The sequence below is a fragment of the Vigna angularis genome, chromosome 1, assembly GCF_016808095.1.
Source record: "Vigna angularis cultivar LongXiaoDou No.4 chromosome 1, ASM1680809v1, whole genome shotgun sequence".
Classification (NCBI taxonomy): Eukaryota; Viridiplantae; Streptophyta; class Magnoliopsida; order Fabales; family Fabaceae; genus Vigna; species Vigna angularis.
The window spans coordinates 34,283,902-34,296,552 of NC_068970.1; the positions used below are offsets into that span (position 1 = coordinate 34,283,902).

Consider the following 12,651-nt stretch of genomic DNA (forward strand, 5'->3'; position numbering starts at 1 on the left):
TATTATAAATTAATCCGATTTTTATAAATTAATCTATCTCTAGTTTTATTTATATATTATAAATTAATTAATATTTAATTGATGTACTATTTCAAACAATAAATATGTTAAGACTAAGAAGTCCTTATAACATGATTGAGTTAGTGATATTTACAAACCATTACTAAATTGGTACGAAAGTGTTACTAGTACATATATTAGTTTTAATAACATGTAAAAAATGTTGAGCTGCTTCCTTTAAACTGGTGCATATTGTGTCCAGCTTGTTGAAATCCAGAGGGCTCATTTTCCTGTCATGAATGACACCAACATATTTTGATAATATAAATAAAACAGAAGCAATATAGACTAACATTCCCCCCAAACACAGGGTTATTGAAAAGAATCAATATGTTAGAATTTAATCTACACTATCACCAAAGGCATCTGCACTACTACTTCCGGATGAAATACCAGCAGCATTACGTTCCTTCTCAGCCTATCGAATACGAAAAATACGAAAAACCTCAAGTTGGCTGTGTAATATTTTATTCTGAAAAATATAGAAAATTTATGTGTTAGATGATAACATCTAGTGTACAATATAAGTAAGAAATCACAACAAGCAATCACAAAATGTCACACGGAGCTCAGACTTCTACACAATAAAAATCCTCAATGCATTTCTCACCATGGCAAATAGAACAAAAGTTATATACCTATTTCACCGAAGCAAATGTTGTAAAACTTATAAAAGAAATAAGAAAATATTGTTTGGAAGTTAAAAGATAGTTATGAGTATGACTAGTCTGAATGAGAAAAAATGGAGAGAGCATAGTAAGTAGAAAAGCAAACCCTTGTGCTTTACGCCATTTATCTTATGCAGCAATCCGTGCGGATTGTTGTAACTGCTGCCTTTGCTTTTAATGCCTGCAACAGGGAAATGAAGATAATGTCAAATATAAAATTTAAGCATCTTCCCTGAGGTTACACAGTGACATAATCTGTTCACCAAAATAAATACATTAGCACCAAGGAGAAACTATAAGTCTCACAAATTATGAACAAACTGATCAAGGTTACCTGCTCAGGAACACCTTTGCTTCACCTGTGCCAATTTCCATCCGCGTGAATGTAAGTCAAAGCAGTTCTCTTGTCAACAGGGTTGAATGGTAGAAAGTGCACCTCCCTTATCCCAGCCCTTGCCTGCACAAAGCATACACATATATATATATGTTCACATAATTCAAGCCAGAATATTTCTATAATGAACACAATGACACTCAATAATGAAATTTAACAAATATTTAGAATGCATTCGTTTAAGATATCATCCAAAAACAAAGTGGTCAAGAAATGGCTTCTGAAACTTCTTTTCATGTTTGGCTAAGCTTTTAGTCACTTACACTTTCATGTTTGGCTAAGCTTTGGGATCAGCCAGCATTCCAACAATGGCAGCATCTATGGCATCCTGGTTTTCAGTCCTGGATGCCCAGGCAGCAAGAAGGATGACAAGAATCAAAATTAATTTAGAAAAAAAAGATTCATACCAAGATATCAAGTTTCCGGTTAGGATTTAAGATTTTGATTGTTATTATTTCTATTGGTTATTATTCTCTTTGTACAGCTAATAGCTTAGATTGTAACTAATTCTGTTATGATTCGTTATAAACTAGTGCATAAATATCTGCATCTTCATCATGCAAAATAAGGAAAATATACAAATCATTTTACTTCCTTGTTTTTCTTCCTCTGCATTCCATGAGTTGGAATTTCAATATTTGGTTTGAATGATGATTCCCATTATTTAAGATGATATCAGAACTCTTCAATTGAAGAGTTCTGGTGTGCCTCTGATCTTCATTCAATTCTTGCTCCCTCTTGATTTCTTTGTGATTTTTTTTATTTACCAAGCCAATCCATGGCTGCAATTGATTAAAATAGTCCTTACTATTTACATTCCGGAGACAATCCCTCGACAGCGTTGATATCTCTTCTTTTAGATCCAACCAATTACAATTCATGGAGCCGAAGTATGCTAACTGCTTTAAGTGCAAAGAATAAACCATAATTCGTGGATCAAACCCTGCCAAAACCATCCACAAATGATCTCCTATAACCTGCATGGAAAAGATGCAATAACATGGTGGTCTCATGGCTGGTGCATTCAGTTTCGCCTTCAATTCGTCAAAGCATATTATTGATAAATCAAGCTGATGATATTTGGAAGGATTTGAAGTTCAGGTATTCTCAAGGTGATTTACTAAGAATAGCCGAACTGGAACAAGAAGCTTCATCAATAAAACAAGGTGACACATCTATTTTAGAGTAATTTTCTAAACTTCGTGTAATCTGGGATGAATTGGAATGTTATAGACCAGATTTGTCTTGCACATGCATAACAAAGTGTCTGTGTAAAGCACTCACTGAAAGCATAGAAAGAAAGAAGCAAGATCAAATTATGCAGTTCCTAAGTGGATTAAATGATCAATATAGTGTTGTAAGAACAAATATTTTGATGATGGACCCTCTTCCTCCTATTTCTAAGGTTTTTTCTTATGTTGTTCAGTAGGAAAGACAATTTACTAATCTTAATATGAATAATATGAGTATGACAAATGCAGCCACAACAAATGCAAATAACAAGGTGTCTTGCACATTCTGTGGAAAAGAATACCACACAGCTGACAATTGTTACAAAAAGAATGATTATCCACCAGGATCTCCAGGACCTTCAAACAGCAAAGGAATAAGAGGAGGTCGAGGCTATTCATCAAATAGAGGAGGCTTTGGAGGAAGACCAAATTCAAGTTCATACAACTCAAAATTTTGCACTTTTTGCAATATCACCGAACACATTGTTGGTGAATGCTTTAAGAAGCATGGTTACCCTCCTGGGCATAAACTACACAAACCTGCTATGGTGAATAATGCTGCCACAAGTAACATTGAAGGAACCATTGATCAAACCCAAGTACCTGACTCGAATGAGTTAAAAATCACCCCTCAGATATATCAACATCTAATAGCCCTGCTGCAACAGCAAACATAATTGGGATCCTCTATAATTACTTTCCACATAAATCAAATTGGTACAACTTTCTCTCTAAATTCTTCTTTTATAGGTAATGTGTTACCAATTTCTCATGCTACAGACCATGTCATATGGATTATAGATTCAGGAGCCAGTGATCATGTATCTTCTTCCCTAAATCTATATTCATTCTATAAAGCTATTGATCCCATCATAGTAAAACTACCAAATGGGCAACAAATCATAGCCTCATATTTCGGAACAGTAAAGATTAAGGATTCTTTGTCTATTTCTAATGTCTTATATCTGTTTCCAAGCTTACAACAACCCATAATTGTTAACTAATATTTCTTGACAATCAATGTTTTATATAGGACAGACACAACAAGAGGATGATTAGTATAGTTGATGCTCAAGATGAATTGTATACACTCAAGACCTCTTTTTTTAGCTCCATCAACACCACATTTTGTAATAAGGAAGCCATTGATATTTGGCATTACAGATTAGGCCACCCCTCCCATGATAGATTACATGTAATGCAACAGATATATCTTGTGAATAATTTTGATCACTCTTTTATATGTACACCTTGTCATATGGCTAAACAGAGAAAACCTTCTTTTCCTCATATACTTCTCAAGTTTCTTCTATTTTTTCCTTATTACATGTTGATATTTGGGACCCTTTGCTGCTACTTCCATCCATGGTCATAAATATTTTTTAACCAATGTTGATGATTTTTCTAGATATGTATGAGTATTTCCTTTAATCTCAAAAGCTTAAACTCAGTCACATTTACAATCTTTCATTACCTATGCTGAAAGACAATTTAAAACCAAGGTCTTAACCATTAGATCTGACAATGAAGCTGAGTTTATCATGGCAGAATTTTATAAAAATACTGGAATTGTTGACCAAACAACTTGTGTTGAAACTCGCCAACAAAATGACTTAGTTGAAAGAAAACACCAACACTTATTAAATGTTACTCGATCCCTCCTTTTTCAAGCACACTTACTAAACATTTTCTGGTCTTATGCTGTTATTCATGCCTCTACCCTCATTAATTGCCTTCTCACTCCTCTTCTAAATAATTGTTCCCCACACCAACAATGATACAATTCTCCCTTTGATATTACCACCCTTAAAGTTTTTGGCTGCATTTGCTTTGTCAATACTTTATCAAACAATAGACATAAACTCGACCTAAGAGCTTTACCAACCATCTTCCTTGGCCATAAACCACAAAAAAATGGTTTTATCACCTTCAACATAATAATTAGGGCCATTGAGATTTCTAGAAATGTTGTCTTCCATTAAACATGTTTCCTTTATCATAATGATTCATACATCACTCCTAATCCCCACCTTGTCACCCACCCACCTTTGCTCTATATTTACCAATGTATGCCCACACCTCATACAGATACTTCACATCCTTCTCCACCTATTTCACCTTCCACCCTACCTGCTCGTAACATTAGAAGATCCACCCGACAGAAAACCAGACCTTCAAGACTATCTAAATTTGAAACTTCCTATGCATCACCTCTCATTCCTCAGGCATCAAACATCCTCTTGCTTATTTCATTTCATATAAGAAACTTGCAACACCTTACTATCGATTTATTATGGATATCTCTACTAACATTGAGCCTAGATCTTATTTTGAGGCATCCAAATATCCTTATTAGGTTAAAGCCATGGATGATGAACTTGATGCATTGGCCAGAAATTACACTTGGGAAATTACAAATCTACCTGCTGACAAAACTGTTGTAGGCTGCAAATGGGTCTTCAAAATCAAATACAAGGCTGACAGAAGCATTGAAAGATATAAAGCCAGATTAGTAGCTAAGGGCTACACTCAAATTGAAGGTCAAGACTACTTACATACTTTTTCTCTAGTGGTTAAAATCACAACTGTCAGACTGGTTATAGCCCTTGCAACAGCACATAATTGACATCTTAAGCAACTATATGTTAATAATGCTTTTCTTCATGGTACATTAAATGAAGAAGTTTATATGATACCTCCTCTAGGGCTCAAATGTATCAAATCCAATCAAGTATATGCAAGTTACAAAAATCATTTTATGGTCTTAAACAAGTAAGCATCAATGGTATGCTCGTTTATCTGATTTCCTCTTATCTAATGGCTTCCTTCAATCTGCATTTGATCATTCCTTGTTCACAAAACATTCTGCTTCCAATGTCACTATTTTAGTGATTTATGTTTGTTAAAATAGAATGACTCAATTTCACACACCAAGAGGGGGGGTGAATTGGTGAAGTATAAAAAATAAAACTTTCAAAAACTTTTTCACCAAAAGAGATGCCTTTAACCTTTTCTTGAAACGCAAGTTAAAAGATTTTGAATGCAGTGGAAATTTAATCGAATGAGTATAAAGTATAATCGATTGAATGTAAAAGAGTAAGGATAAGAAAGATCAAACGCTAAGTTTTTATACTAGTTTGGCCAAGCCTACATCCAATGTCCTTCCAACCACAGGAAATCAATGCACTATAATGATCAAGGTTTTTAGAGAGACCTCACGTCAAAAATATAAAACACCTCTCTAACCCTTTAATCAAAATATAGGCAGTACATAAACAGACTAGCAGCAATCATCCCATCTCCTGCAATCTAACCCCTTTGAGACACCCTCAAAGTCAAGAACACAACAATTCCTTCTTCCTGTAATCACAACAGGGAACTCAACCCAATCTTCAGCAGATTGTAGAACCTGATCTTGCAGTAGACACCCAAATGTGTAGATAAATCAGACTTTGAAACTCAGCAGTCTTGCTCTTCAAGAAATCACAAGTAGTTGATCACCACAGTCAAACTAATTTCTTGGAGCTTTTTCTCTTTTTGTAAGCTTTACACTTTTCTGCAAAAGAATATGAAAATGTTAGAATCACAAAAGTTCTTACAGAAATCAAATTCGCGTCAATGTATAGGTAAACTCATATCAGACGCAATATAATCGACTTCGCTACTAATGCAGTCGAACACACCAATTCAATTATAACAATTAGTAGCGGTCAAAGTAATTAATTGAATTCACAATTAATGCAGTCGAATAACATTTAATGTTTGGTCAACACATTTAAAAATATAGCCGTTGTGATAGTTATATCAAACATTAACAGATTTCAAAACAATAACAAACTTAATTGAATACATATCGCATGCAATCGATTAATCAACAATCATAAGCAAAGTTTTGAAAACTTTTCTCTTTGAAAAACTCTCACAACACACTTGAAAAAAGGTTTGTGCAAAGACACAAGTTTTAATCGATTCACCCCATAATGTAATCGACTTAAAACTGTTGTTTTGCCACACAATTAAAATTCAACATTAGTGCTTGTGATTTTTCTCATCCAAAAACATGTGTCATGCATTCATGTATAAAATCACATATATTGTTACCAATGAGGAGCATTGGTGTCTTGAAGATATTATGGTTTTGATGATGCTACAAGATGAAGAACTTGAAGACTTTTGTTGTACTTATTTTAAAAGCATTTTGTAGAATTAATTGTATAGGAATTACTATGTTGATGTAAGAACACTTAGAAGTTTTCTTATTTAGAGAGTCTTTGCGCAAAAATCGATTATTGGGTGTGATAATCGATTATCATGAGCCTGTTTGGAAAAGAGTTGCTCGCACAAATAATCGATTATTGCTCAGGATAATCGATTATTCCAGTTCGAGCAAATAATCGATTATTCCCTAGGATAATCGATTATCACTTTTTTGAAAACCCCATAACGGACACAAATAATCGATTATCACTTATGATTATTGATTATCACTGGCAGTTGGGAGATGTCTTTTCAGTTTCTAACCTTGCACGAAGCTGGGCTTATAAATAGAGGTCTTCACAGCACTTAGAATTCAACTTTTCATTTTGAGAGTATTAGAGTTTTGTGCCTAAGGGAAGCTCTCTGAGAGTGAAAAGGGATCTATGCCATTTGAGAATACAGTTTGTCTGAGGAAGTTCCCAAGTGATAGAGTTGCTTAAGTCAAGTCTTGTGAATAGGAGAAGCTCGCGCTTAGTGTGTCTAAGGTCGGAGCGGTTCTCTTCAAGTTGGCTGAGCAGGTTCTTTCGGTTCGTTTGTCGAAGGAAGGTGCTTCCGTTCGTTTGTCGAACGGTTCTCATTTCTTAATCTTTACTTCATATCTTGTAATCTGTACAAACATTATTTTAGTGAAAAAGGTTAATCATTATTCATAGTGATTAACGACTGGACGTAGAATCTTTTGATTCGAATTAGGATAAAATTTCTGTGTTGATTTTCTTGAACTCTACACTCTTTAAACTCTTAGCACATCAACTGTTTGATAAAAGTTCACTAAGAAAATCAATTTTTGAAACAAACTAACATGTTTTCCGCTTATTTTATTCCGCTGTGCGACTCGACGATACCAGTTGTCCTGATACTGACAATTGGTATCAAACTTTCAAACTTATATAACACAGTGAAATGCAATGAACAACACAACAACAATACAATCATGTTCTCATATACGCATATAACATATATGCATAGAACATGTAACACAAAATACACATGTGTTATTAATTATGTGTTGTCATCATCAAAAACTCAGATATTACTGAGATTGTGGGTTCAGCTAAATCAGTGCTCCCCCTATTAACAATCTCAACAATGTTGATGATATAGTATTCACAGGAAATGACCTAACATAAATCACTCATATTACTCATCTTCTTGATGCAACATTTAAAATTAAAGACCTTGGCAATCTTAAATTCTTTCTTGGACTTGAAGTGGCTAGAAACAAAGAAGGTATTTCCATTTCCCAAAGACAATACACTCTGGACATTCTCTAAGATGAGGGTTACTTATACTCTAAGTATGCTTCCACTCCTTGTGACTATCGTACAAAGCTGAGCACAAATTTTGGCCAACCCCTAAATGATGCAGCTTCATCATCTTATAGACGATTGATTGGTAAATTATTATATCTCAACAACACTAGACCAAATATTTCATTTGCAATGCACCAACTAAGCCAATTTATCTCAAACCCTAGCACAGAACATCAACAAGCAGCTTCCAAGATTCTTAGATACATTAAAGGTGCTCCTGGAAAAGGGATTTTCTTTCCCAGCAATAACATCATACAATTGAAAGGCTTTAGTGACTCTAATTGGGCAGGCTGTATTGATACCAGACAAAGTATCACTTGTTACTCTATCTACCTTGGCTCTTCACTTATTTCATGGAAATCGAAGAAACAAGCCACTGTATCCAAAAGTTCCTCAGAAGCTGGATATAGAGCCCTTGCTACAGCCACTAGCAAAATTCAATGGTTAACTTTTCTTCTACAGGATCTTCAAGTAACTTTCAACAACCAATAGTATTGTTTTGTGATAACAAATATGCCCTTCATATTGTTGCAAATTCGGTTTTCCATGAAAGCACGAAACACATTGAAATAGATTGCCATATTGTAAGGGAAAAACTTTATTCTGGCTTACTTAAATTATTGTCAATTCCTTCTGCCTGTCAGTTAGCTGACATCTACACAAAAGGACTACCTCTAGCAGCTTTCAAATTTATGGTTTCCATGCTGGGAATGATTAACATTCATTCTCCAGCTTGAGGGGGGCTGTTAGGATTTAAGATTTTGGTTGTTATTATTTCTATTGGTTATTATTCTCTTTGTACAACTGGTAGCTTAGATTGTAACTAATTATGTTATGATTAGTTATAAACTTAGTGCATAAATATATGCATCTTCATAATGAAGAATAAGGAAAATATACAAATCATTTTGCTTCCTTATTTTTCTTCCTCTACATTCCATGAGTTAGAATTTCAATATTTGGTTTGATTGGTGATTCCCATTATTTAAGATTTCCCAAATTTGGTTTTTATGAAATGAGCTAAAGTAGTAAAACTAGCAAAGTCATTCACATCAAGCTGATGAAAAACCAGAAGGTCTGAGAGGCCGAACTCTTTTAGTGTTTCAGGATTAAAGACACAAGTTTGAAATAGAGGAAGAAGAAGAGAATTTGTGTCGTTGCTGACGAGATCTCTAACATCGGCACCGATGATGATGTTTGGCGACAACGCCTCTCTTTCTCCTGGTGTGCACTATAGAGGTTGAAGATGATGGAAGAAACCTTGGGTGAATACAGGGAGGATGGTCCTCGATCTCGCGTCAACGCGACGCTGGAGTTGCTGACGAATGACGACGCCGACGTCGACTGTGGTGGCTGAGGTATAGTGGGTTCAGGTTGAAGATGTGAGAGCCACCAAGTAGGGGGTTGCATTTTGCAAATTTTTGTAGTTTTCAACATAGCTGCGATGAAACCTCACCACTTTTAACCATCTCATTCTTCTTCCTTTGATGGGTTTTGAAAATCGGCAGAGCACTAATGTTAGCAGGAAGCTTCTTATAATCAAAATCCTTTTCCATAATGTCTGCACATAAAGAAAAAAAAGTCAATAAAATCAAAATCGAAAGATATATACTAGATGAGATGCATGAAGAATTATCCAAAACCAGGCAATTGGATCCTCAACTACCTTTACACATGTATATGTTTTATGACTTTGTGAGGAGAAGTGTGTATTTAAGTCTTCCAATATATAAAAATAGTTCGAGGAATAAATTTTTTTAAAATGTTTTCCTATATATAAAAAATAATTTGAAGAATACAAGAAAAAGAGTTTTTTTTTTAAGATTTCTATTTATACAACAGAAACTTGGTCAGAAACCATTGTTACAACCATGAATAATAAAAACTACATTTATGAATTTTAATAAGAAAATAAAATTGTGTAATTATGAATATTAATGAGAAAATAAAAATGTTGGTCAACGTTTTAAAACAAACATTTCTTTTGACAATATATTCTTATTTTATAACAATCTTCACATATTGCAAAAGAAAGATAAAAAACTTTTATCCTAGGTTTCATAGGATATAATGCATTAAAGTTGGTATAACAAACTATATAAATCAGTCTTAGATCAAGAAACTGAACACAATGTAGTTGGTATAACAAACTATATGAATCAAAGACAATTTATGTGTGTTAGAGGTTTATCAATCAAAATACACCCCCTATTATCATTGTGTTGTGCTTATTAGGTCATGCGCATGCCTGGTATTCGTGAGTACTCTAGAAATCATGCAAAGATCTCATGTAAACAACTTCACTCGATAGTCATATAGGTGATTTCATCAACTATATGTTGCAAATCATACACCACCCATAAGGAATATGAAAATCATTAAAAACTTTGTTTAAGCTAAAATTCTTTCACCATACAGAATTTTAATAACAAAGTTTAACCTCTCATAATGCAGTCTATAGCACTTTCACATACCATAGGAATGACATAATTAATTAAAATCAATTTAGTGTTATCAAAACTAACGAGTGACTTGTTTTTACCCATATGAACCTTATTCATAGGATCTCCAATCACAAAGGTTGGGTTACCATAACTTGTTTGTTTGCAAATGGCTTAAGTCTCGTTCCCCTCGATGTTTCTAATATCATCTATCTTCTTAGGGGGTTTTTCAGAGGATCTGCTAGATTTTGTTCTGACTTTACATAATCAATGGAAATAGCTTCACTCTTTAGCAGCTGCTTCACCAAATTCTCTCAATTGTATATGTCTATTCTTTCCATTGTAATTCTTGTTTTTAGCTATAGCTATTGTCGATTGGCAATCACAGTGTATTGACACCGATGGGGTTGGTTTCATTCTTAGTGGAATGTTCGCTAAGATGTTTTCCAACCACTCAGCCTCCAGCCTTACTAGTGCAGAAATAACGTTTAACGTTACACGTTTAACGTACAACGAAAGAAAATCCAATGTAAAAAATGATCGGTGACAGTTTTATAAATAAAACGCCATTATATACGTCGGTTAGAGGGGTCCCCGACGTCACTTAACGTACGATGTCTGTTCCCCAAGAGTCCAATGTCAAATGATTTGCATACAGAATTGAAAAGTCAATGTTTTATTGCCTTTAGACATCAGCTGCATGCCCCACAACGTCTAATTCGATTTAGACGTCGGCTCCCCCTCCGTAGACATCAAAGATGATTGCAACTTCTTTAAGGACTAAAGAAAAGGAAGTGGAATAAGGATTTCTAAAGTTCTTTCCTTATCTAAGTCTTAGATTGATTTGCTTTGCTAAATAACATCTACATTGTTTTGTAGGTCACAAATAAAGGTTGGAAACCATGCCTATGCATCCTAGGAGGCTTGCTAAGCTAAAGGAAGCAAAGGAGATCAAAAATGGAGAAAAAAAACTTCATTTTCGGATTGCATCCAGTGGCTTATGGATTGAGACTGCAAGGCAAAATTGTCTTCCGGATTGTGCAGGGCGCCTAGCCATAGCCTTCCTGAGCTCAGCCATTTTCGACAACTTTTACACTTTTAAACACGTTTTTAATGTGTTTCGTTTGAGACTTGTAGCCCTAGCTCTGAAACGTACCTAGCACTCTTCTTTAGTTATTAGAGAAGCTTAACAATGCCTGAAATGGAGTCCTCTCTTCTTCACCTATAAAAGAGAGGCTCTCCCCTTTGTAATTTCCAACTTTGAAATGATAAAGAAATGTTGTTGAGTTTACTCTAGACTTATCTTTAGAGTTCAACCGATCTTGTGCTTATTCTGCACTCCCTTCTCTAGCTTCCTTCCCTTTTGGAAGGCTTTCTGAGCTTGTGAAACTGCATACACTCACCAAACCTTTACTGAACCATTTCACAAACACTTGGCGTGCACCAGAAACATCCTTCACTCCTCCATTCCGCTGCGTCCGTTTTGAGTTTGGGAGAGCTCTCACTTGAAGTGCGGAGCTGCTTCCGTCAAAAGAGGTCCGAAAATACCTCATTTTAAGAGCTAAAATTAATTATTTTTATGACTTAGATGACAACTGCATGCCCCTGATGTCTAATTTGATTTAGACGTCGGCTACCCCTCTAAACACATAAAAAAGGTCCAAAAATACCTAATTTTAAGTGTTAATATTATGTTTTTTATGACTTAGACATCTTGTTATAGGTACATGGACACCGTCATTGTGGACTAAGGTCGGTCTTCCATGTACGAATTTGTTGAACCTCAGAACATTCAACCTTCTAGTAACACACTTGAGAGCAAACAAAATGAATTTGACTTAATTTCGTAGCGCTTCAAGAATACATCACTATATCAGAGGACACAATTAAGAAGATACGACAAGAGTGGGTAGTTTATCTTTTGTAGAGATGGACTTAGGACCCATGGCCATCCCTTTAGGAACAATTTTATTGTTATTGAATACATTAATAAGCTTACTTTTGATAGTTTAAGCTTTGAATTGCTTTTTAAATGGTTTTAGTATTATAATGACTTGAAACATTTAGTATATATATTTTTGTGATTCTTATGCTCCAAGGGTGTGTTTTTCTAATTCTTTCAACCCTTCTATTTATAGGATCAAGGTGAGTTTGCTAGAATTGGATTGATTTTGAAATTCGTACTTGATTTTTGTAATTAAAGTAACCAAATCTATTAACAACTAATTTTATTGAGCTATTCTTCAATCTTTAGTGATTTTCATTACTTGTATGGTTTGGTATACT

General features: G+C 34.6%; 1 protein-coding gene across 1 annotated transcript; it reads left to right on the forward strand.

The window, feature by feature from the left end:
- The first annotated feature begins 8,053 nt into the window (after window positions 1-8,053).
- LOC128194925 (secreted RxLR effector protein 161-like) lies at window positions 8,054-8,661 on the forward strand. Its single transcript, XM_052871467.1, has 2 exons — window positions 8,054-8,395; window positions 8,569-8,661. Exons 1-2 carry the CDS (start codon window positions 8,054-8,056, stop codon window positions 8,659-8,661), a joined length of 435 nt encoding a protein of 144 aa, XP_052727427.1.
- Window positions 8,662-12,651: the final 3,990 nt, after the last annotated feature.

Coding starts and splice junctions, on each gene's coding strand:
- LOC128194925 (XM_052871467.1), top strand. CDS start 8,054: ATGCACCAACTAAGCCAATTTATCTCAAACCCTAGCACAGAACATCAA. Junction 8,396..8,568: donor TTCTTCTACAGGATCTTCAA/GTAACTTTCAAC, acceptor TCTGCCTGTCAG/TTAGCTGACATCTACACAAA.